This window comes from Abramis brama (assembly GCF_963993115.1).
Source record: "Abramis brama genome assembly, chromosome: 6".
In the NCBI taxonomy this organism is placed as follows: Eukaryota; Metazoa; Chordata; class Actinopteri; order Cypriniformes; family Leuciscidae; genus Abramis; species Abramis brama.
The window spans coordinates 36,327,640-36,352,641 of NC_139968.1; the positions used below are offsets into that span (position 1 = coordinate 36,327,640).

At 36.4% G+C, this 25,002-nt stretch overlaps 1 protein-coding gene across 4 annotated transcripts; it reads left to right on the forward strand.

Moving 5' to 3' along the window:
• Positions 1–2,790: 2,790 nt before the first annotated feature.
• LOC311084776 (uncharacterized protein) lies at positions 2,791–23,968 on the forward strand. Of its 4 annotated transcripts, XR_014606599.1 has the most exons (10): positions 2,791–2,905; positions 5,937–6,269; positions 8,878–9,207; positions 12,555–12,884; positions 12,976–13,084; positions 21,075–21,209; positions 21,349–21,380; positions 22,278–23,480; positions 23,618–23,724; positions 23,812–23,968. XR_014606599.1 is itself a non-coding variant. In XM_084117045.1 (7 exons), the coding sequence occupies exons 1-7, from the start codon at positions 2,854–2,856 to the stop codon at positions 22,425–22,427; spliced, it is 1,362 nt and encodes a 453-aa protein (XP_083973171.1). In that variant the 5' UTR covers positions 2,791–2,853; the 3' UTR covers positions 22,428–23,968. The 4 variants fall into 4 exon arrangements, 1 of the variants encoding a protein (XP_083973171.1); XR_014606600.1 differs by lacking the exon at positions 12,976–13,084; XR_014606601.1 differs by lacking the exons at positions 21,349–21,380; positions 22,278–23,480; positions 23,618–23,724; positions 23,812–23,968 and adding an exon at positions 18,794–18,912 and having other exon boundaries at positions 21,075–21,210.
• Positions 23,969–25,002: the final 1,034 nt, after the last annotated feature.

The following is a 25,002-nucleotide window of genomic DNA, read 5'->3' on the forward strand; positions in this document are numbered from 1 at the left end:
TGCATATGCCATTGCTAGGCCGACCAGCAGTCGCAGCACTTCAGCTGGTAGCCAGGCTGGATGAGGTCAGCTTAATCACAAAGGATAGAGTGGAAAGGGAGTTTCCAAAACTCTTCAGTGGTTTAGGCAAAATGGAGGGTGAGTACAGCATTGTGCTGATGCCAGGTGCAAAACCCTTTTCTCTTTCAACACCTAGGCGCATTTCCCTCCCTCTCCTACCAAAAGTGAAGGAAGAATTGTACAGAATGGAACAGCTTGGGGTAATTTCAAAGGTGGAAGAGCCAACGGAATGGTGTGCTCCCATGGTCGTGGTGCCCAAGCGGACAGGGAAAGTGAGAATTTGCACAGATCTCACTGAACTGAATAAGTCAGTTATGAGGGAAAAACATCCTCTCCCTTCTGTAGAGAACACATTAGGACAACTTGCAGGTGCCAAAGTGTTTTCTAAGCTTGACGCCAATTCTGGGTTTTGGCAGATTCCACTTTCAAAGGAATCGTCTTTACTCACCACCTTTATAACTCCATTTGGCCGATACTGTTATAACCGCCTATGCTTCGGAATCTCCTCTGCGCCAGAGCATTTCCAAAAACGCATGTCAAGAATTCTGGAGGGACTGGAAGGTGTTGTATGTCAAATGGATGATGTACTCGTTTGGGGATCAACACAGAGTGAACACGACGAGAGGCTGCGGAAGGCGCTCTCGAGACTTCAAGAATCAGGAGTCACACTCAATGAGAAATGTGAGTTCTCCAAAAAGAAAATCAAATTTCTTGGACAAATCATCGAGGCGTCAGGGGTGAGTGCAGACCCAGAGAAGGTGGAAGCAATAAAAGCCATGACACAACCACGTAATGTAAGTGAAATGAGACGGTTTTTGGGAATGGTCAACCACCTTGGTAAATTCTTACCATTTATGACTGACAAAACACAACCACTCAGGGATTTACTGAGAAAGTCCAACATGTGGGTCTGGGGGTCAAAACAGCAGGAGGCCTTTGAGAAAATCTCAGAGAAACAATGTTGCCTACTGAATTTCCATCCAGGCCGTGGTCCACAGTAGGAGCAGATCTGTTTCAAAAAGACAACAAGCAGTACTTGGTCATTGTGGACTACTTCTCTAGGTTCTTTGAAGTTACCAAACTGACGTCGACGACTTCTGAAGCAGTGGTTGAGCACTTTAAATCCATTTTTGCACGTCATGGAGTCCCAGAGGTAGTGCGCTCGGACAATGGGCCACAATTTGCTTCGGAGTGTTTCAGAGTGTTTTCACAGGACTGGGGTTTCAACCATGTAACGTCGAGTCCTCATTTTCCACAAAGCAACGGAGAAGCGGAGCGAGCTGTGAGGACAATCAAGAACCTCCTCAAAAAGTCAAGTGATCCATACATTGCACTTATGGCTTACCGGGCATCTCCTCTTGCTAATGGATACAGTCCTGCCGAGCTCCTCATGGGGAGGAAAATAAGGACATTAGTTCCTATGATTCCGTCTCAGCTCACTCCAAAGTGTGCAGATTGGGACATGCTGAAAAAGAAAGAGCTGACATACAGACGTAAACAGAAACAAAATTTCGACTCAAGACACAAAGCACATGACATGACGCATTTGCAACCAGGTGAACATGTCTGGGTCAAAGACACTAAGGAAAGGGGTACTGTTGTGTCTACTGCTGGCACACCCAGATCTTACCTTGTAGAAACACCCAAAGGTACATTGAGGAGAAACAGATTTCACCTCTCACCAACTTCAAAAGCTCCTGTGACATCTTCTGATCTTCCAGACCCAACAGAGATAAGTGCATCTCCACTCTCTGCAAGTTCAACTGTCACGCCAGAAATTCAGAAGGTCTGCCAACAGTCTTCACAATGTTCAAGACGTTATCCTTCCAGGGTTAGAGTTCCTCCTGGGTATCTAAAGGACTTTGAATGTAGTTAGAGATACCCCGGATAAATACTGAGTGGTCAATGGGGCAGAATAATCCCCACACTCAGTTGAAGGTTTTGGGCAATCTACCCCATCCTTCTAGTATAGAGAGAAAAAGTTATGGAACGTTTTGCTGTCATTTGGTTGTGTATGGAAAAAAAAGAGCATTGTGGTAATGTAAAATTTTACAGAATTATTATTTAGAAAAGATAACTGTTTCCTTATTTGGAGTTTATTTAGCACCCCTAAAAAGATGAAAGGAGAAGGAGCCTTATTTTGAAAGGGGGATGTAGTATTAGGTTCTTTACGGTAGCATTGGAATGCATAGGAAATGTGTGGAACATATATTGAGTGTGTTACGGTACTTGGGGGAGGCAATAAAAGGTTATCAAGAGTTATGGATGGCTGTCGCGTCTGGCTCCTTAAGAAAGGTTGTTGTTGTACCTATTAAACAACAGAACAAGCAGTAGATGAAGAGATGGTAGAAATTGAGTTACCACATAGTTTAAAAGAAATTAAATCAGTAATAAAAGAGAAAATGAGTAAAAAGTGGCAACAATATTGGGATAATGAGAGTAAAGGGAGACATTTATATGCAATACAAAAGAAAGTGGGAAAAGGTAGAAAAAGAGGGAGAAATAGAAGGGAGGAAAGTATAATTACAAGACTAAGGGTGAGACATACCGGTTTGAATAAAACATTACACTTAATATCTAAGCATCCAACGGGTTTGTGTGAGAAATGTGGACAGAGTGAAACTGTAGAACATGTGATTATTAAGGAATGCTTAGGAATGTTTCTGATCCAAGCTCCAAGCTACCGGGTGATGGCAGTAATGCACTGTTAGCCAAAGTGCGGTTGCCAATAAAACGAAAAAGAAGAAGAAGAAGACGTGTTGTTGTTGTTTTTTTTAAGGAAACGTGGCGAAGATGAAGGTTCTCTTTAGTTGGATCTTATTGCTCTGGTGTTTACTCGACCATGGTAAGACATTTAGGCTTATTATCTCTATTCCGGCCAACGAAGAAACCGAAAGTGACTTTTATATTAACTCTAATCTCTTTATATTATACAGAAAAGCCTTTATTGTTTGTATTTCGCTGTTCGTCTTTTTGCTCGACCATGGCAAGACAAGTATTTGTTAAAATCTCACTTCATGTCAGCGAAAAAAACACACAAAAAAATGAAGTACGAATATGTGACGTGTGCTGCTTGAAACAAAGGCCCAGGTAGTTTACTGCGGTCAAGTGGGCCGCGCGTTGAAAATACACGGTCAAGCCAGCCGCACATTTTTTTTTAGTATGCGCGTCTATTTGTGTACTTACGGTATGGGTGCTGGAAGAGGCCAAAATTGATTTTAAGACACATTTTCTGCTATTTTCCATCTTATTAGGACATACATAATTAAATTTCATGATTTTTGTATTAAATACGACTTTTAATTGTGTTTAATCTTTATTATTTTAATGTTTGTAGGCCTATATATGATTTACATTAATTATTACATAATTTATTCATGTTCATATTAATGTTAATTATTATACATCATTCTTTTTTTTTACATTTTCATGATTTTTTTAAGATATGACTTTTATATTTGTTTATTTTTTATTATTTTAATGTTTGTAGGCCTATATATGATTTACATTAATTATTACATAATTTATTCATGTTCATATTAATGTTAATTATTATACATCATTCATTTTTTATTGTCAATTTTAATGTTTAATATATGATACATTAATTATTATACTTTATTAATTAATGTGAATTAAATTTAAATTAAATTATGTAAATTAAATTATTAATGTTAATTATCATACATTAATTGTTTTGCATTTTTATTGCTGATTTTAATGTTTGTATATATAAAGTATTCATTAATTATTATACATCATGTATTAATGTTTGTTTGTTTATTTATTTATTTACTTACATTTTAAAGTAAATGACAAATATGACACTACAGGCTTTTAGGTGCCTTTTAATCTGTTAATTCTCAATGAATTGCCTAAAAACCTGATCTATGAAATATACATTCATACCTGATGTATTAAATATGATACTCAAAACACACACACACACACACACACAGGCATTTTATATATAAACGTTCATAATTTTGCCATTTTATTTTACGTTCTAGCACTTACATAATGTCCCATTTTCAAACACTCATATGAGTGAACCTGTCTATTACTGTATTTATTTTCATGTCATTTTACATTTTACATTTTAACATTAATAATTTAATTTACATAATTTAATTTAAATTTAATTAAATTCACATTAATTAATAAAGTATAATAATTAATGTAGGCTAATATATATTAAACATTAAAATTGACAATAAAAAATGAATGATGTATAATAATTAACATTAATATGAACATGAATAAATTATGTAATAATTAATGTAAATCATATATAGGCCTACAAACATTAAAATAATAAAAAAAATAAACAAATATAAAAGTCATATCTTAAAAAAATCATGAAAATGTAAAAAAAAAGAATGATGTATAATAATTAACATTAATATGAACATGAATAAATTATGTAATAATTAATGTAAATCATATATAGGCCTACAAACATTAAAATAATAAAAAAAATAAACAAATATAAAAGTCATATCTTAAAAAAATCATGAAAATGTAAAAAAAAAGAATGATGTATAATAATTAACATTAATATGAACATGAATAAATTATGTAATAATTAATGTAAATCATATATAGGCCTACAAACATTAAAATAATAAAGATTAAACACAATTAAAAGTCGTATTTAATACAAAAATCATGAAATTTAATTATTTATGTCCTAATAAGATGGAAAATAGCAGAAAATGTGTCTTAAAATCAATTTTGGCCTCTTCCAGCACCCATACCGTAAGTACACAAATAGACGCGCATACTAAAAAAAAATGTGCGGCTGGCTTGACCGTGTATTTTCAACGCGCGGCCCACTTGACCGCAGTAGGGTGAAGCGTGATTGAACAAAAGGCAAAATACAGAAAGAAAGAAAGAGAAAGTCGTGTCGAAAAATATTAAATATTAACCACTTTTATGGTCATATCTTAATGTGGTGCAAGTAGCACAATTTTAGTAAAGTTCAAAGTAGAAATATTTAATGGCTAATGTTAATCAATTTTTTTTTATTTTTTTTTACATTTACTTTTCTCCCCATACAATTAGGTTACGTCGTGAAAAACGGTTTTGTTATTTTGAGATCACGAGAAAAATTAGTCGTGATCACGAGAAAGCAACTTTTGTGGTCTCGAGATCACGAGAAAAATAAGTCATCGTCACGAGAATACAACATGGAAAATCATTATAATCCATGGCCTGGAGAACAACAGAAGCAGTTAAAGCAACACTACCTAAGTGCTGTGAACAGTGAAGTCCCTGTTAGTTCAGCAGAAAACCCCCTTAAATATCTTTAGATTATGCTTTTGTTTATTGTACTGAATATACTTTTGTTGCATGATACACACACTGAGGACAACTGAAGGACTCAAACTATTAGGCTAAAAAAGGTGAAAAAACTCACTGATGCTCAAGAAGGAAACACAATGCACATTTTATTTTGTTTAAAGATCTTTTTTATTCCGTACTGCCCTTCATAAGCAATGTGTATTTGCATGTTTCCCAGAAGACAAAACAAATACAATTTTCCCTGATCACCCATTTCAAAAGGGCTCTTTGTGCATTGTTTCTTTCTTTAGCATTAATGAATGGTTCCAGTTTTTGTAATAGTTGCGTACGAGTCCTTCTGTCATCCTCAGTGTGAAAATCTGGATCTCAAAATTATACAGTCACTGCTGGAAAGGTTTTAAATATGCGAGAGATGCTGGGAAATTAATTTATCATTGATCATCCTGGTAACGATACATCAGGGGTAGTCAAACTGGTTCTGTACTGGTTCTGTTATTTAAGTTATTTCTACTTGTGGACTATATGTAAATGTTTTTGTTTGGCGTTTAATGCACTGTTAATTTCTTTTTCAGATTTTCTCTGTGTTGTTTCAAATGGAGTGTCGGTGTCAGTGATGGAGAGAGATTCAGTCACTCTAAACACTGGTGTTGAAATAAAACAAGAAGAAGATATAAAATGGTATTTTAATGACATTTGCATTGCTCAAAACAGCAGAGATCATAGGAAGATCTGTACAGATGATCATTATGAAGATGCTGATGAGAGATTCAGAGACAGACTGAAGCTGGATCATCAGACTGGATCTCTGACCATCATGAACATCACAGACACAGACTCTGGAGTTTATCTACTTGAGATCATCAGCAGCAGCATCATTAAAAAGACCTTCATTGTTACGGTTCATGGTGAGTCATTCTGTTTAAAAGCAAGTCTTGTACTTAAAAAAATAGGGTAGGCAATTTTTTTTTCATCAGCATTTTTTGTTATACTGGTTGAAACTCTCTTCACATCCTGATAGCAATCAATAATAGAAGTGGTCTAAATGTTAAAACATTTACATATATCTTCTGTGGAAGTCTCAGGACCAAAAAATGTTCTTCCAGTCATTGCATTTGGTCCGACCTTTCTGTCAACATGTGTATACCTCTGCGCACCTGGTCGCGCAGACATCACACGTCATCAGCGCATTCTGTAAAGCTATGCAGAGTTGTAGACAGTCAGTCACCGGGTGCCACAAACAAACATCACAAACAAACAGCAGCCGCATAAGATCGTCAATAAGACTCATGAATTTTTGTCTGATGAGCGAATGTGTAAATCGATGTTCTTTTGCTGTTTGTACTGTATACATGTTACATTATGAATCAAGACATACATCCGTAAAATATTCACAGCTCCTCATTTTTTCCACATTTTGTTATTTTAGTCTTATCCCAAAATGTATTCAATTAATTTTCCTCAAAATTCTACAAATAATACCCCATAATGACAACGTGAAAGAAGTTTGTTTGAAATCTTTGCAAATGTATAAAAAAAAACACAAAAAAAAACACGTACATAAGTATTCACAGCCTTTACTCAATCTTTTTTGAAGCACCAATTACAGCCTCAAGTCTTTTTAAATATGATGCTACAAGCTTGGCACACCTATTTTTGGGCAGTTTCTCCCATTCTTCTTTGCAGAACCTCTCAAACTCCATCAGGTTGGATGGGGAGTGTCGGTGCACAGTCATTTTCAGATCTCTCCAGAGATGTTCAATCAGGTTCAAGTCTGGGCTCTGGCTGAGCCACTTATGCCCCTTTCATAGAGAGATTCCGGAAAATACACGGATAAAGTGACCCGGATTTGACTCGGGTTCGTTTGATTTTGCTTCATTCACACTGCCTGTGATTTTCCGGAATCAGAGAGTGCGTTCACACACAACCCGTAAAGACACGTGACATCGATTTGACGTCTCAGCAGCATCTTAAGTGGTGCATTTTTTTTTCTCTGATTCGATCATAAACTTGCACATTACATACCGTTTCACAGCTGGTGAACGATCCCGGCTTAAGCGTCATCACTACGACACGGCATTATTACGGCTTTTGTTTACACAGCGCGCGTTCCGGGACTGAACACGGCAATGTTACTAGGTCCCCAACCAGGCATCGATGCCGGCATCAATCCAGGGTCGTGTTTGCGTTCACACAGAAGGCGTTCTGGCAATTTGCCGGGATCATCGCTCTGTGTGAAAGGAGCTTTAAGGACATTCGCAGAGTTGTCCCTAAGCCACTCCTTTGTTATCTTGGCTGTGTGCTTAGGGTCGTTGTCCTGTCGGAAGATGAACCGTCGCTGAGGTCCAGAGCGCTTGTGAGCAGGTTTTCATTAAGGATGTCTCTGTGCATTGCTGCATTCATCTTTTCCTCGATCCTGACTAGTCTCCCAGTTCCTGCTGCTGAAAAACATCCCCACATCATGATCCTGCCACCACCGTGCTTCACTGTAGGGATGGTATTGGCCATGTGATGAGCGGTGCCTGGTTTCCTCCTGACATGACGCTTGCCATTCAGGCCAAAAAGTTCAATCTTTGTTTCATCAGACCAGAGAATTTTGTTTCTCCTGGTCTGAGAGTCCTTCAGGTGCCTTTTGGCAAACTCCAGGTGCGAATGTCATGTGCCTTTTACTGAGGAGTGGCTTCCGTCTGGCCACTCGACCATATAGGCCTGATTGGTGAAGTGCTTCAGAGATGGTTGTTCTTCTGGAAGTTTCTCCTCTCTCCATAGTGAAACGCTGGAGCTCTGTCAGAGTGACCATCGGGTTCTTGGTCACCTCCCTGACTAAGGCCCTTCTCCCCCGATCGCTCAGTTTGGTCGGAAGGCCAGCTCTGGGAAGAGTCCTGGTGGTTCCAAACTTCTTCCATTTACGGATGATGGAGGCCACTGTGCTCATTGAGACCTTCAATGCTGCAGAAATGTTTCTGCACCCGTCCCCAGATCTGTGCCTCGATACAATCCTGTCTCTGAGGTCTACAGACAATTCCTTGGACTTCATGGCTTGGTTTGTGCTCTGACATGCACTGTTAACTGTGGGACCTTATATAGACAGGTGTGTGCCTTTCCAAATCATGTCCAATCAACTGAATTGACCACATTTGGACTCGAATCAAGTTGTAGAAACATCTCAAGGATGATCAGTGGAAACAGGATGCGCCTGAGCTTGTCATGGCAAAGGCTGTGAATACTCATGTACATGTGATTTCTTTTGTATTTTATGTTTACTAAATTTGCAAAGATTTCAAACGTCTTTCATGTTTTCATTACGGGGTATTGTTTGTAGAATTTTGAGGAAAATAATGAATTTAATACAGTTTGGAATAAAGGTGTACCATAACAAAATGTGGAAGAAGTGAAGCGCTGTGAATACTTCCTGGATGCACTGTATTTATGTACCCACAAACAACAGGAAAGTGCTGTGAATTTCATTTATTTTATTTTTGGCTTATTATGAAGTATTGTTAATTTCTTCTTCAGGTTTGTCAGGTGTTGATGAAGACAGAGTGTCAGTGATGGAGGGAGATTCAGTCACTCTACACACTGATGTTTTAACAAACCAACAAGACAGAATTAGATGGTATTATAATGACATTCGCATCGCTCAAATCAATAGAGATCAGAGTAAGATCTGTACAGATGTTCAGTGTAATGAAGATACTGAGAGATTCAGAGACAGACTGAAGCTGGATCATCAGACTGGATCTCTGACCATCATGAACATCCCAGACACAGATGCTGGAGTTTATCAACTACAGATCAGCAGCGGCAGCAGTGACATTGAAAAAACCTTCAATGTTATTTTATATGGTGAGTCATTATGTTTAAAAGCAAATCATATACATTTAAATCACATCATTAAAGAGACTATGTGTAGCTTTTTAGATATTTTATTATCTAAAATCAATATTTGTATTAATAAATATGCCCTCAATGGTGTACAAATACCTATGCCAATGATCAGACTAATCCTCGTAAACGAAGAATTTATTATCTTTATATACATGGGACGGGTAAGTCCACGGAGGCTTCCATGTAGTTCCGCCATCTTGAAAAACTATAATAGCAGAGAGGGACAAAAAGTACTAGGCCAACGCGTTTCCACAACGCGTTTTCGTTCAGAGCCAGCGTCACATGACTGAAGCCAGCAGAAGCAGAGGAGCAGAGCAGGGAGAGGCGCTTGTCACTGCCCCGGCAAGTTTAAAAGGCTGCACTGCACGGTTATTTATACACCGTTCATTCATACATATGCTGAGTCACAGGATAAGGAGTCCTCGTCGTCGAAAAAGTCCAAAATAGACCGTAAAAGGAAACGTGACCGGAGATTACAAAAACAAGGGTTAATGTCGGGATAGCTAATGCAGGAGAAAGCTTTCAAAAGAGACCCTGAAGTTGCCTGCTTTCTTCTCGACAGGTAAGTCAATGTTACGGTCTAAATTATAGTGTTGTTTTTGGCGGCCTGTTTTAATTTTAGTTTTAGTCTAGTCTTTGTGTCAGGCTGTCATTTTAGTTTTTATTAGTTTTAGTCACATTCATACTCTTTTTAGTCTAGTCAAGTTTTAGTCGACGAAAACTGATGACATTTTAGTCTAGTTTTAGTCAACGAAAACTGATGACATTTTAGTCTAGTTTTAGTCGACGAAAACTGATGACATTTTAGTCTAGTTTTAGTCAATGAAAATTGTATTTTAGTCTCTTTTTAGTAATGCGATTCTATTTAACCCAGTCAATATAGAATTTCAAACAAGGCTATCTTATTATAGGCTATTTAGTAGGCCTATATTTAGGGCTGTGACGGTGGCAGTTTTTTTTACCACCGCGGTAATGGACCAACTACCGGCGGTGGTTGGGGGGTTATTAAAAAAAAAAAACTCGTTTTATATTTCCACACAAAGACGCTGATACACTCTGGGCTTTGAGAGGGATATCGGGACACGAGCAGGAAAACACGAAGATATCGATCTCTTTATGATATATTCGTGTTTTCTACTTGATGTAAATTGGTTTGAAGAGCGAATTTTATCCTCCACAAGGGCGAGATATTTAGGCTGTGTTTGAGATTGCGCTGCCAGAGAAAGTGAAACTAAAAATCACCCACACGTGTCAAACGCGCTTTACAACTAAACTCGCGCCCAATGTCTAATATAGGCCTAACAAGCACAAACTGTGTTAAAAAGAATTTGACATGCAAGTACAAATGTAGGCTATCTGTCCTACAGCGTTTTTCTACTTTACCACAGTAAAGAATACGAATATAATAGGCCTAATTAAAAGCGAACCAAGAAACCTTTATAATACCTTTAGAAAATGGATGAGACGTGACGTGAGTGAAGATTTGGGAAAAGAAACAAGAGATTCCATGCAGGGATGAGTCACGATTTTTGGATATTCGATTAGTTTATTTAATTATAAAATATCGAATAGGTTGTGCGATTATATCTACTCTAAAATAAAATCTCCATGTTCTGGCGCTGATGCGGTGACGTGTTCATGTAACAAGAGACGCTGCCAATAACGCACATAACAGCTGTCACAAAGAACCAGCAAAAGTAATGATTATGAATGTGTCAAATATATCAATGAGACATTTTAATAGAATAACTAATGGATATGGTTAAATTCGCTGATAATCGGGTGACCAGATCGCAATCCAGAATTTAAAGCCGACAAAGCTATATGGGTTCACGCACAACTCTCTCATTCGTTGTGACGTTACATTTCGTCTCGTCTCGTTTTGGTCAACGAAAATGAAGAGACATTTTAGCATAGTTTTTATTTTTTAAACCACATTTAGTCTCGTTTTTATTCGTCAACGATATTGCATTATACATGTATTTTAGTCATCGGCACATGACCATGCATTTACGTCTAGTCTCGTCTCGTTTTCGTCAGGTGATAACGGTTCGTTGACGACAATATTTCGTCATAATTTTCGTTGACGAAAGCAACACTACTAAATTACAAGCTTTTTTTTTTCATTGCTTGGTTGTGTACTTTATTATATAGACAGTAGAACATTTATAGTTAAAAGTTAAACAGGCTCTTTGATGAATAGCAGCTATTGAGTAACTTAAAGTAACGTTAGAGAAGGCTCTGATGATGATGATATCTAACAATGCACGTACTTCAAAAAATATAACAAGTAAAGAAGGCATTACTACTAATTACCATAGTTAATGTTTTTCACAGTCAGTAATTCATACTGTAACATTCTTTTTTCGTTGTTTCAAGTTTCAGTTTGTTTTAAATAACACACCTGTTCACCCGAAGAAAAACTCGAAGTCCTATTATAAGACATCCTGTCATAGCTTTTTAGTACATAATGGCTACCGTAGATGCAACGCGCATTTGAAAAAGTGAGGCGCTGGAGAGCACTATTCGTTTGAATGCAAAATACAATTTCACCACTAGATGGGAGAAATTCCTACAGAGAGTCCCTTTAATGTGTTTAGTGATATTTTTTGCTGACATTCAGGGGTGTTTTTTTTTTTTTTTCTCTTTACCTGTATATTAATTCAGATACATTATATAGATAATTTCTACAAAAACACATTTACTGTTAAAGTGGAATTTGTAGATTTAAATATGAATTACTGTGCATGTTGCAAAGATATCTTGTGTAATATACAATAATTAAAATGATTAAAATAGTTATAGATCATTATTATAAAGGATTATTATTATTTCCATCTAAATAATGTCATAATGACATTTTTAATTTGTCACTTAAAAAAAAAGTACAGCAAGATGACACGCCATCTGTCATGTGTGGACAAAAAGTAATGGGGAGAAACCCCTATTGTAATAAATGCTTCATTGACTTCATCATCATCATCTTGCTTGTTCTGAATCAGATCTGAAGTAATTAGTATCTCTACTTGTAGTCTTTTTATTGGATATTTTTTTTCTCTGAAGTTATTAATAACATTATTACTTTTACTTCTACTTGAGTAATTACTTCTATAAGTACTTGTACTTTTACTTGAGTACAGATTTGGTTACTGTGTCCACCTCATGTGTTTATAAGCACAAAACGTGGATAAATGTTGCTTTTCAGAAAAGTCAAAGCATCTTTTATCGCTTTCATATCCACAGTTCTCTGTTCTCAGTTCCCCAAAAAACAAGATCCTGCAATCATCTGTTGGTTTGTGTTTCAGGTGTTTCTGCTGCTGAACGAGATAAAATGAAGAGAAAGTCAGTGAATGAGGGAGAATCTATTATTTTATATACTGGTGTAATAAGAAAACTGAATGATTCGTTGACGTGGTATTTTAATGACACTCTCATCGCTGAAATCACTGGAGATCAGAGTAAGGTCTGTACAGATGATCAGTGTGAAGAGAGATTCAGAGACAGACTGAAGCTGGATCATCAGACTGGATCTCTGACCATCACAAACACCAGAAACACAGACTCTGGAGAATATAAACTACTGATCAACAACAGCAGATTCAGCATCATTAGGAGCTTCAGTGTTTCTGTAACGGGTGAGTATCATTTAAAAGAGTATGAAAAATGTCTCTTTTCTTATTCATGCATCCTCGTTTCCTTTCCTCATTTCCTTTACTCGCGTCTCAGGAGGAAGCATCAATTGGAGTATTGAGAAGCACCCGCGGTCTTCCTACGAGTCCGCACTTTTGTGACGTAACGCTAGAGGGAGAGAGAAGATTCTCAGAAACGAAATAAGGTTTGGGCGCTTTTTTTAAGGGAATAAATCGCTAAAGGGGTCTGCAATGTCGCTTAGTTGGCAACAGGACCGGCCCTGACCAATTTGCTGCCCTAGGCAAGATTTTACCTGGTGCCCCATGCATCACAGCCCATTTCACCCCGTCATTGTGTTCATGATTATTTAGCATATATACAGTATACATACATACACATACGTATATATATATATATATATATATACACACACACACACACACACACACACACACACACACACAAACACATTACAGCCTAAACACAAATACCAAGAGCATTACATCTAACATTCAAGTCCCCATTATTTTTTTATAGCACGTTTTACAATACAGATTTAATGTGAAGTCGTGAACTTTGCTATTTTGAATAAACCTGTAAATAAATATCATTACTAATTTTGGCAAATAAATTTAAAAAATGCCATATACAGTACAGGCCAAAAGTTTGGAAACATTACTATTTTTAATGTTTTTGAAAGAAGTTTCTTCTGCTCATCAAGCCTGCATTTATTCGATCAAAAATACAGAAAAAAATAATAATATTGCAATATATTATTACAATTTAAAATAATTGGTTTTCAGTTTATTATACTTTAAATGATCATTTATTTCTGTGATGCAAAGCTGAATTTTCAGGATCATTACTCCAGTCTATCACATGATCCTTTAGAAATCATTCTAATATGATGATTCATTATCAAAGTTGGAAACAACAGTTCTGCTGCTTAATATTTTTCATAACCTGTGATACTTTTTTAGGATACTTTGATGAATAAAAAAAAAGAAGCAAATGTTTTAAAAATATAAATCTTTTGTAACAACAATATACACTACTGGTCAGTAATTTGGGGTCAGTCATTTTTTTCTTTCTTTTTTTGAAATAAATCAATACTTTTATTCAGCAAGGATGTGTTAAATTGATAAAAAGTGATAGTAAAGAAGATTTATATTATTAGAAAATATTTTTTTATTTTGAATAAATGCAGTTCTTTTTAACCTTTTATTCATCAAATATATTAGGCAGCAGAACTGTTTCCAACACTCATAATAAATCAGAATATTAGAATGATTTCTAAAGGATCATGTGATAGACTGGATGTCACATGTGACACTGAAGACTGGAGTAATGATGCTGAAAATTCAGCTTTGCACCATATAAATAAATGATAATTTAAAGTATAATAAATTGAAAACCAACTATTTGAAATTGTAATAATATATCGCAATATTATTTTTTTCTGTATTTTTGATCAAATAAATACAGGCTTGATGAGCAGAAGAAACTTCTTTCAAAAACATTAAAAATAGTAATGTTTCCAAACTTTTGGCCTGCAGGCTACTGTATCCCCCCCAAAACTGCACAACTGTAGAGTAAAACACTAATAAAAAAAAGTGATAATAAAAAATGCGTCTTAAAACTGACATGATTGTTATAAAATCACACAGTCTAGGGCCTCTGGAGAACTCAGAACAACTGCTAACATTAAGTTTAAGGTAAAAATAACTGCCATGAAATTATAGTATCTTACTCCTATGCAATTAGATAAACTGTTCATTCACTACATCACTTTACCTCTTTCTTTATCCCCTTTTATCCTCTTCTCTTCTTTTTGGCACTGTATCTATCGCAGACTATGCTCATTTATAATGTGTCATGTAAATGCGGCCATCCGTCATAATCAGGAAACTTTCACCGTGTCTAGAACTGGCGCGAGCTGCCAGGCCCGTTTCTACGAGCCTGAGTGTGTTAACAAAAGCAGTGCTGTCTACATTGGATGCGGCGTCGCACACGCTACACAACAAATTACCAACAACTGATCGCGCGCGCGCTCTGTGTCTGACACACTTCAAGCACTCGCTGGGCGGGGGAAGATTGATGAGTCTGACTTTTTTTTTTTTTTTTGTTGCTTTATTTGGTAGTATTTCGAATTAATGGTTTTAAAATATTTTTTTAAATGTAAAAAAAAAAAAAGCACTCGTTCACTCAATCTGGCGCCCCTTTGGATGAGTGGCGCCCCTAGCATTTGCCTATTCCGCATATGCCGCGGGCCGGCCCTGGTTGGCAACACTGTGTATCTCCATTTCTCCAACTAGGGGTTGGGCCACGGGTCAAACAGAAAATACGCACTGCGTTAATCGCGCATTTAAAAACATTAGCGTCCCGTCAAGAAGCTACTATCACTATTCACTACCTCAATCACACATGAGCACACAGGTCTTTATCATCTATACACTCTCACCGTTCTTCTCAGGTGTACGCTGGTCTGACACAGGATCATTAATACTAACTCAGAGTATTACAGCCTCACCCCGAGGGCGGCTCTATAGTCTTCCAACACTATCACTGTCTCTGCGGGGGTCTTTTGAGCATAGAACCTTCTATTACTACCTCAATCACACATAGATGTTCTGCTGTTTTCTTTTGAGAGTAAAATCTGTTTCTCAGCTGTGCAGCATATACCTGACACGACTCCCAAGTTGTTCTTTGTAGAAATTAAGTTTTATTCACAACCGGGAGATCACTGGCCAGAACAACCAAGTGAGTCTCCTGAATGGAAAGATACATGTACATTTATATCATACAGTTGAGTAAAAATCAGTGTCACTCAAGTCTTCTTCACTGTGATTTGTTCTGGTGATTGGTTTGTAATGATCTAAACTAATTATTTGACTGATAGTTCTACTGTGTTAAGCACTTTTTGGTTAAGTATATATGGCCTTTGACCTGAGCATCCTTAGTCTGCATTTCTCTATACATTTAATGTTGAAAATACTCATTACATAATATATTTCTATCACAATATATACACACAGGGGCAGATGTAACGAAAGTTACTTCCAAACAAAGTCCAAACAAAAAGATGGCAGTTAACTGAAACAAACCAAAATTTCACAGACCTTAAAAATTATAAAAATCTTCCATTAACAAAATAAAAAAACAAAAAACACTAAGGTCAGCAGGACGAGATGTTATTATGGCTAATCAGGGCTAACTAACCCTGATACTTTAACCTACTTTCACTTTCACTCATTTAGCCTCCACCAAACAAAAGTAGAGGTAAACATCAAATAATACTTTACCAAATAAATCCAAGCAAAAATATGCACGTAATCATAACTAACATAATACCGTCAACTACTTAACCCTCTGGGGTCTGAGGTGTTTTCTGGGCCCTGGAGGTGTTCTGACATGTGCTGACATTTGTGCATTTCTGCTACAATAATATATCAGCAGCATGTATGTAAAAGTTTGTAGTTTTGAGATAATGACATTTATGCGTGGTTTGTGAAAATACAAAAAAAATTGTCACTGAAATAAGGCCATGAAACCCATACTGATTATTTCTTCACAAGACTTTTGAAAATTGTATCACGTAGCCTAGAATATTTGCTCCAAAACTATGTGAAAATCATCCTGACTGCTCATTTAGATAAGACAATATATTGATTTAAAATTTGTAAGACGTGTTTTGTGTAAGAAAGCTTTATGCGAGTAGGCGTAAACACATCCTGAATATGTATGGGTTTTCACACCTGAGAAAGACAAAGACTCTATTAGGCTCTTAAAGATAATGGCTCTATTAGGAGCTATCAGGCCCTATGCCCTGAGCAACCTTGCACAAAGAATGAGGAGATTTAAAAAAGAATGGCTTTTAGATTGTTTGGATTTATTTACAACACAACATAATCCAAAGATGCACAACAAATGACAAAAAAGCACACTATTGAAAACAATGATCCAAAGATGTTGGGTCTGGCAACTCACCATAGACACGGCTCAATCCGAGGGGCGGGATAAACGACTGTCTTTCAAATTCCCTCTGCACGCAATAGGACAGCGCTTCACCCAACCAGAGTGTTTTCCCAACAACTGAGTTTGTTGATAGATTCAACTTTTGCCATATCTGGCCGGCAAAACTACGAACACATCTTCCTTTTTTTTAAGAATGACTTAAGTGCCGTTCTTTGCTCTTTTCTCAAAGAAAAACCTAACTCCAAGTCCTCCAGAGTCGCGAACAAAGCCAATTCGAAAGACTGTTCTCCTGCAGCCGTCATTCTTTGTTTTCAAGTGGCAGGTAACCGTCGCAACTCTGTCGTCATTATGTTAAGCCCGCCCCGACTACTCTATACACGACGTGATTGGCCTGACCCAATTTAGGTTTTTGCAGCTCGAAAGTCAATGGAGAGTTGCTAGACTGCCCTGGCTGCAAAATACACTTTGCTGCCGCTAGGGTGCGTCTAGATTTCTAGGCTACCAAAGACAGAGACCTTTGTGCCATTCCTAAAAACATTGTACATACCTTTCATTTCCAAGGTGTTTGATTTCCACTTTACCATGTTCATGTACAGAGACTCGTGTGAATGTTGAAGTCAGCAGGACTCATCCCAGTAATAAATAAATAAATAAATAAAACTGTGAACATACTGATGCTGCATGATTTTTGGGAGTAGATTTTAGATTTTTCTGGTTAAAATTGCTTTTTAAAATTCACAGAAAATACACACACACACACACACACACACACACAAATGTTTCCAACAATATATAATGAACAGGTTTGTTGTGCCTTGTAGGCATAGGCTATGCACAGTGCTGCATAAAATAATAATAACAATAACCTATAGCAGCATATAAATCTTTCAAAAGCAACATTTCAGAGTAACAGCTACGCTAGATAAAAATATATTGATTATCATATGTTACTTCAAATGTTTCCATTCGTTGTGATGACATGAAATGAGATTAGAGTAAAAACATGATGCCTAGTGTTTGGTGCGTTTTGCTTTTCAAACGCACCGCACGCTCCACATTCAATTGCAGAGCGCGCTCCAAAATATGAAACATTATGGTTACCATATTATACATATCTACGTTTGAGCAGATATCCACAAACACAGTATTTAACAGTAAACATGGGTCTACATATTATAATATTCACCATATATCTAGCAACAGTTCAACTGCAATGTGAAGTTTATGCAACAATAACATAAACTAATAATTAAGAATTTCTTACCTTACATCTTTCTTGTCTTCAAATCGCCGCCGCCTTCTAAGGTAAATCCAATGTAAGCTCACGGCGTGTCTTCCAAACTCGACGAAAAGCAGAGACTTGTGAAGTTTGATGCTTTGTTTTTGAGGTAATGAGCTCCTTCGCGTTCCATGTGGAGATTTGCATGTCAATCTCTTTTTGCGCGCATGGGCGTGGTCAAATTAAAAAAAATGAGCAAGGGTTTGAGATACTGGACATCTTGTTGGTTTTATACAAATTACTTAAACAGAATATTTGTTTTCAGTTTGAATCGGATCATTTAAAAGTACACACTTAAATGTTTATAAAGATATATGGGTCATAAATGTGTGACAAGTATTCGCTGAGTTTTGTTTCAGTTTATAGACGTGCTCAAGAAAAAAAAGTTCACCGCGACGGAGAGGCAGAAAGCACACCCTGTTTATTTATTTTACAAAAGCACAATGTTTTGATTTGATTGTAAGTGGACATATACAAAAGTAGACATATCACAGATTATTTTTTCATATTTCTTTTTTCTGTATGACCATAAATGACGGAGTAATATAAGTTTATTGTGCTACTATGTGAAGAAAATCCAGCAAAACGCGCCAGCGCGTTTGCCGACCCCAGCGGGTTAAAGCAACACTTAAGAACCTTTCCTCTTCGGTCCCCCTACAGGTTGGAAGCGGAATTGTCCATTACCACTGTCGTAAATAATTTAGCCTACCGCAGCTTAATGTTGCACGCTCGCTGTTTATCCAGCACCAGCTTTGGAATGAACGATGTCCACAGACAAGGTAGTGTATGTTGCTTTATTTTATGAAAGTATGATGCATTGCGACATCAGAAATGAAGAAAAACAAAATAACTATTGTAACGCAAAGTAAATCCAGAAGTGCCTTTCACCCTGTTACGACTTGATGAACCACTGAAACGATTTTGGAAACATAATTTTAAGGTAAAAAAAAAAAAAGTTCTTTAGTGTGCTTTAAAGCACAATATAATAAACTACTCTAACATACAAAACAAAGAGAGAAACTGAATGAAATCAAATGAAAGATCCCCCTTCGAATTGGATCATGATGCTGCAGTTCAATTTCTTTTAGAAAAGCACAAATTGGGAGACTGAAGCACTGCCTCTCCCTTTGTTTGCTGACACATGGAATGTGGCCTTTCACTCCATGGACCAGCAGTGTATTCCAGAAAGCAAGGTTAACTTACCCTCACATATATCCTGAACTCTTGGTTGATTAACCCAAACCTTGCTTACTCAAGGTATGCTGGTTCCAAAAATGCATCCTGGAGTAAGTTCATCCAACTCAGAGTATGTTCATGGTTAACACACCAGACATTCACAACAGAGTGATGAATCGACGAGTCACCATGGAAACAGACACTAAGAAAAAGTCTAAATACCTAAACTAGACTAAACTGTCTGTGCTTGCAAAGATAGCATGGCTGTTTAAGTTTATTTTGTATGTTTAGTCATTTTGCTTCCACATTGCTGGAAAGGTAAGATATGTCAAATACATTTTTTATTATAGAAATATATTCTGTATAGAGGCATAGAAAACATCCTGTTGTCAAAAAAAAAAAAAAAAAATCCATTTACCTTTGTTTTAGGAACCGAAAGTTGAGGTTATCCGCTTTGCTTACCCATAAACATACCTGAGTATGTCACATAACCTGCTTTCTGGAATACCCCCCTGAGGAATAGGACTCAGGTAGAGTTAAATGGCAAAGTGTGCACCCTTCTGTACATTCAAGACTTTAATAAACTGTTAACTTGCCCTGTGTTTTTTTTTTTTTTTAATCTTATAAGGGGATTTAAATAAAGTAACAAAAACATATGAAATTAAACTTCAAAATAACCAATTTAAACCGTGATAGAGGCCAAATATGTGTGGGCTACCCACCCGTCACAATAGTTTTAGGGCGTAGTATAAGTAGGCAAATTGGGATGCAGGATTAGACATCAACAGTCATCATACAAACCTCAACAATGGTGACAATCAAAAAATATTCAAATATAAATAGTAAAAGATTTCAGCTGCATAATTTATTTGTGCTGCAATGCATGCTGGGAGCCATGAAGGAGTTTTGTATGCTGGCATGAAGCATATCACCATTGTTGAGTTTCATATGCTGATTGTTGATGTCTGTGAGCATTTAAAATAACACCTTAGTTAAGAACTCACGGGACATTTTCATTCAGAAAATCTGATATTCGCAATAGCATCTCATGTTCAGTAGCAGAATATTTAAACAAATTAATAATGAAACACTTCTGATCAGTGATTAGACTTCAGATGTGATCAGTGAATCAGACAATTTCCTGATGATGTCAATATTAATTAACAGTCAACATCATCTGAAAATCTGTCTTAAATTCTTCCCAACACATTAAATGTGTTTTCTTGACATATTAATACTGTGTTCAGAATCAAACTTGAGAACATTCATCAAATACTAATGATAATACTGTATGTGGTGATTACATGAACATTGTTTTGAAAGCGCTCAATTCTAACACTTGCTTAACCTTTACATATATTTAAGAGAAAAGTTAGGAAGAATAACTATTGGACAGGAAACAAAACTTTCTCACATTCCAAGGATGATCTTTTAAAACAGATACACAACCTTATTCATTTAAAGTTAGTTGTCATCCTAATGTTTAAAGGATGTTCCAAGAATGTTTTCTCCCAACATGAGGACATTTAAAAAACCTCTAAAAACAAGACCAGAAGACCAGAAAAGTTGCACGAACATTCTATTAATGTTTATTCAGAACTTTGAGAACCTTGCCAGAATGTTAGCCAATATCCCTGTTAACTGGGTTACGTCTTTCTATATAATAATAATATATATAAATAATAAGGTGCAAGTGTCAGTGAAATGTTTGGTAAATTGATTATCAGTCGATCTCTTGTAATAATGACTGACTGTCTGTCTTTAGCTGTTCCAGATTCAGGTCCGTCTGTATCCAGAAAAAGTGCTGGTGTTGTTGTTGCTGTTGTTCTGCTGGTTCTAGCTGTAACTGCTGCTGTGATTTACCATCGCTGCAGGAAATCTACACAAGCAGGACAAAATGGCAAGTATTTCATACAGCTGATCTTCCATAATGTAAATATAAGATTTATTGTACATAAAGAATCTTTAAAAATATGTTAAAGTATGCATTTTTTATTCTAATTGACCAAAGTAAGAGTTTGATGTTATTGTTCAAACAGGAAACAGAACAGGGCACGATGATCAACATCAGGTAAGATACTGTGAGCTCTGAATCTGTCTGTCTGCAGTGAATTGACAACAGATTAATATCTGTGAGAACTGTAAAGGCCCTAATGACATGATTTCAAACAAAATTTGTTGAACGAAGTTTGTTGTGGGAGTTCAAAACATCTTGTCAAATCAAACTTTCCGGCTCTGGCAAGTAAACACCTTCGAACAACCATAATAAGTGGGTGTGTCTCCGCCTTCTTTGAAGTACAAATCTCCTTGTTCGTTTCTTCTGTTCAGCCCGTCAAGGTCAGACGTCTGCAAGATAAAGTATGAACACACTGGAGAGCAGCTTTAAAATATGATTCCAATCGGAAGGGACACTGACACTGTTATTCATGTTTAACACTGTTAAGCTTCTGCTTTAAAGCAATACGTTTGTATAAAGTGTTAAATAATAAACGTGACATGACTTTACTGGAGTGCTGAGCTGGTGCAAACATTACCACATTTCTATGATCCTATCTTTCTTAAATGTTGTTTTCTCACCGCTGTCATTTTTGTTGAGTTTTTTTGTTAATTGAGCAGTAAGTGCGCATCACATATTTACATGTTCATCTGAACGTCACTCTCAGCAGTGTGAAAGGCTTCAGGATGTTCACTAACAGTATATAGCTGGTCATGTACTTCAAACCTTTTTTTTTGCCCCTTAGTGAAGAACAGAAAATAATTTAGGTGGTGCATGTCTGTGTGTGTGTGGTTTTATACAGAATTTATTACATAGAAACAGCAATCATTTGTGGGTTTTACTTCCGAATGAAGAACAGGGGCCTTTACATTCACAAACATCAGAGATAAAAACAAATTTCTGTGTTTGTGTGAGTGAATCATCAATCTTAAAATTTGTTTTACCTTCTGTGAATCTGCTTCTTTCTTTCAGGAGGATGATGATGCAGAAGAAACGGCCCTTAATCAGAGGACTGAGACTTCACTGATGGATGATGATAATGGGACGTCCCATAATGAGACTGAGACTCCACAGATGGATGATAATAATGAGACTGAGACTGCACTGATGAGTGAGACTTGAGACTAATAGGATTTCACAGTAACATTATTTATTATTTTACGCTCATGATATGAGTAGTCGGTACCAATAATGGTAACTTGAAGCTTCTAGTCAAAACAAAGCAACTTATCACCAGCAGAGTGCTTCTTACAGCTGCTAAAGGATCCAGGCAGAAACAGTGCAGGATTATCTCTGTTTCTTAATAGTGTTGCTGTTCCTTCAATCATTAGCAGCAGCGTTTACACTGTAAGACCCAAAAACACACTGATCTGATTTGATCAGATTCGTAGTAATATCATACTGCAAGATGCAAGTGCTCTTCACATAACGTGCACATTTGAAGGCACCTGTTGGTCAAAAACAGTAACTGCAGTTACTGAATTAAATTTTTACTTCTGATACTGTAGAATGACTGTTAAGGTTACATCTTTTCAATTGTAGCATTTACATCTTGTCAACACAGAGGAACATCCATGATGAAAACACCAGTATGTTGCCCTTTGAATGATTTTGTCTTTACACCTTATTTAGCTGCTTTGTAACCTCTAAACTGGAGTTTTAGCAACGTTCACTGTCAAAAATAATGCTTTGAGTTTTGCTTTATTTGTTTGTGGTTAAAGAAAAGTTTAAGGTTGAAAACCTGCAAGGGCTGATCCGTGAAATATTACCATTGTTTCGTTGATCAAACTGTGAAACTCAGGAACTGATCCTGTAAAAAATGCACTGAAAGACACTGTGGATTTAACCAGCTACAAAATGACAAATGTGTGTTTATGTAATGTATTGTTATATATATTCCATAACTGTTACTGGCTGCTGTGTAGCTTTTTAATGCAATTACGCATCTGAATGGTGTTTTAAGCTCATTTCACAAATTTGTGTTACTGATAAAACACTGATTTGTTGTTTTTTGTTATAGATTTCACGTTTTCTGAATGTTTTCTTTGTACTTTGTTGTAACAATTTACAACGATTTTGTTACTTTGTGCCTTTTATTATTTATTTGAGTTTTTTTACAGTCAAGTTCCTGCTTTTCACGTAAGGAGAGTGATTGAGAAGTGTGGGACATTCAAGGTGAATGTTCACTACTTCACATCTGTCTGTTATAGATGTTTTGTTCATGTCTGTGTCTTTCAGTTCTGTTCATGAAGCATGTTCAGATGTCCTATGTTTGTTTAAAGTTGTGTATTCTTGATGTGCTTGCATTGTAGAATATTATCACAGTGTGATGGAAATGATCGCCTTCGTTTGAATTTTCTGTTCAGTTCGGTCTCTCCTTCAACGTCCCTGAAGAGCTGCAGAAAGTTTACTAGAACAGGTAAAGTATGTTTGACCCCAGTTTAAATGTCACTATGGAAAAGACTTCTAATTGTGCGAATCTCTCTTCCTTTCTCATGTTTATCAGAGCTGTTTCCAGAGGCACTGTTCAAAGATCTCACTGTTAGTTTTTCCTCATCTTTTAAAGCTGACCCTAAAAAAACATTACTTTCTTACAATGTAAATAAACTCAATTTATTTTGATATTTTCATGTGATGAATGCTATTAAAATGTGTTTGCTCGATTTGAAATGATTTTTGAGTTTATCAGAAGTAGCTAAGCTAACATTGAATCATTTGTAGATGGATCATTGTGAAATGTGTTTTTTACTCAACAAGGACTAAACTTTCACCTTTAACATTTTAAGATTGAACCTAACCAGCTGTTCAACTCAGTTTTTTATTTTTTGTACTCATATCAGATGTTGCAGGCTGATACAGGAATGAACACTAGATGGCGCTCTTATGAGAAAACTAGATAGCACCTGTTCTAGTAAAGTATACCGTATACTCTGAAGAAGATCCCATGTAAACTCTCATTAGGGTATTATTAGTAGACTGTTATGGTTAGTAGAATAAGTTGACGTAGGCTACTACTTGCAAAGTTACTTAGTCATATATAGTCTCAGAATATATTAGACATTCTACTACTCTACTGAGAGTTAATTAGTTGATATGTTGCAAAGTAACATAGTAAAATGTCCAAAGTGGACAACTAAGATTAAATGTAACCAAAAATAAAGCAGACTCAAAATACAAAAGGCTATACAAAAAAATCAGAGTACTGTACTTAAGTACACTTTTTGAGTATTATTTTTTCTGGAAACTTTTTACTTTAACTTCACTACATTTGAAAGACAAATACCATACTTTTTACTCCACTACATTTCTGTCAAGGTCCTTGAATAGAAAGTAGTAACGTCAGTCAGGGGATGATTTTGGTTGGAAATTAAAGTCGGGTTGACACCAGAACCCGACTGATGTTGGTTTCTGACGTCAACCCGATTTTAATTTTCAACCACAATATGTCTGTCCAAGGTTGGAGATTAATGTCAATCTGGCGTTGGATTCTGACATCAACCTGATTTTCAATTTCAAAGTTGGGTTTGGTCTTCTAAATGCGAATTTTGTCATTGTTTTGGAGCACACTAGCTTATAGATAACAGTAAGGCTAACATATTCATACTAAAAGCCAAGCAACTTTAAATAGGGCACTATTTGAGCAAACAGCCATTTGGGTGTCCGTTGTGGACGTTATTGAGTGCACTATTCAATCTCA